The sequence below is a fragment of the Sinocyclocheilus grahami genome, unplaced genomic scaffold (assembly GCF_001515645.1).
Source record: "Sinocyclocheilus grahami isolate Dianchi unplaced genomic scaffold, SAMN03320097.WGS_v1.1 scaffold2204.1, whole genome shotgun sequence".
NCBI lineage: Eukaryota > Metazoa > Chordata > Actinopteri > Cypriniformes > Cyprinidae > Sinocyclocheilus > Sinocyclocheilus grahami.
The window spans coordinates 73,655-74,784 of NW_015507383.1; the positions used below are offsets into that span (position 1 = coordinate 73,655).

General features: G+C 47.9%; 1 protein-coding gene across 1 annotated transcript in view; it reads left to right on the top strand.

Moving 5' to 3' along the window:
- LOC107574380 (protogenin A) overlaps positions 1-821 on the top strand; it is a 42,144-nt gene extending 41,323 nt beyond the window's left edge. Inside the window, exon 19 of the mRNA XM_016260818.1 lies at positions 112-821. Coding sequence (XP_016116304.1) covers positions 112-495 — 384 coding nt within the window. The 3' untranslated portion in view covers positions 496-821. The remainder of the gene's footprint in view (positions 1-111) is intronic.
- The last annotated feature ends 309 nt before the right edge of the window (positions 822-1,130 follow it).

The following is a 1,130-nucleotide window of genomic DNA, read 5'->3' on the forward strand; positions in this document are numbered from 1 at the left end:
AATATAACATTATTTATGGGATTCACCCATATACAGTCTCTTTTTAAATGTCTCTTAAGTTCAGAAACTCTTCTTTCTCTGTTGTTTACTGGTGTTTTCTGCCTCCATCAGGATGTGAAGAAGATGTCCAGTCCATCTTACTCCTATCATCAGGGCACCACCCTGCTGTGTTACACAGAAACCTCTCCTCAGCACCCGCCGTCTTCTCTGCAGGGCCTGTTTGGGCCACCGGGGGGCGACAGCGAGGGCTCTCATTCCAGCGAGGGCAGCCACGAGACGGGCGACTCGGGACGCTACTCTCACGACGACACCGAGGCGACTAACCTGTCTCTGGGTATCGGCAGTCGCCCGGCCTCCCTGCAGGGCGAGGAGAGCGAAGCGTCGGACGAAACGCCCGTTCACGAGGTTACAGAGAAAGAGCTGCATCCCCACGTGATCCCAATGACGGAAACGACACTTCAGAAACAGGAAATGATGGAGCCACATCCTGTTTAGCAAAGAACCCTTTTGCTCTCTGGTGCCCCCTTCTGCTTAAACGGACTACTGAGCAGTGCTGGACGACCCGAGACGTCCCCAATGCCCTCTTTCTCGGTGAATGTATTTGTTTCGCTCTTTTTCTGTTCGTTTTTATAAACCATTGTGTGTCTGAAAGAAACTAGAATCTCACCCACCATGAATGTGTTCAAAAAAGGTGCGACGTGAATGTCACGTTTTCTGCCGTAACCTCCGCGAGAGAGAGCGGAAGAGCCTCTCTTGACTTCCTAATCTACCTCAGTTTATCTTTAAGTATTTAATGTCCGCTTATACACTCGACAGCGTTGTTTTCATGTTAGTTTGTGTGTTTGTTTAATCCTGAAGTATGAGATTGCGAAGGTTTTTTACCTGTCCTGCTGTGTGGCGCGATCGCAGCCAATCAGAACATAGCTGCTGTTTAATATGCAGGACTTTGGACCAATAGGAGTTCAAAGTAGGCGGAGCTACCCGGCTCATTGCATCACACATAGTTAGGACGGTGTTTTTTACCTACCTCGTGTTCATAAACGTTAAACTTTCAGTTGATGGTTTTACTCTGATGTTTACGTATACAATTTATTTGCGACTCTACTTCAGGTCACGTTAGATTTCTCAGG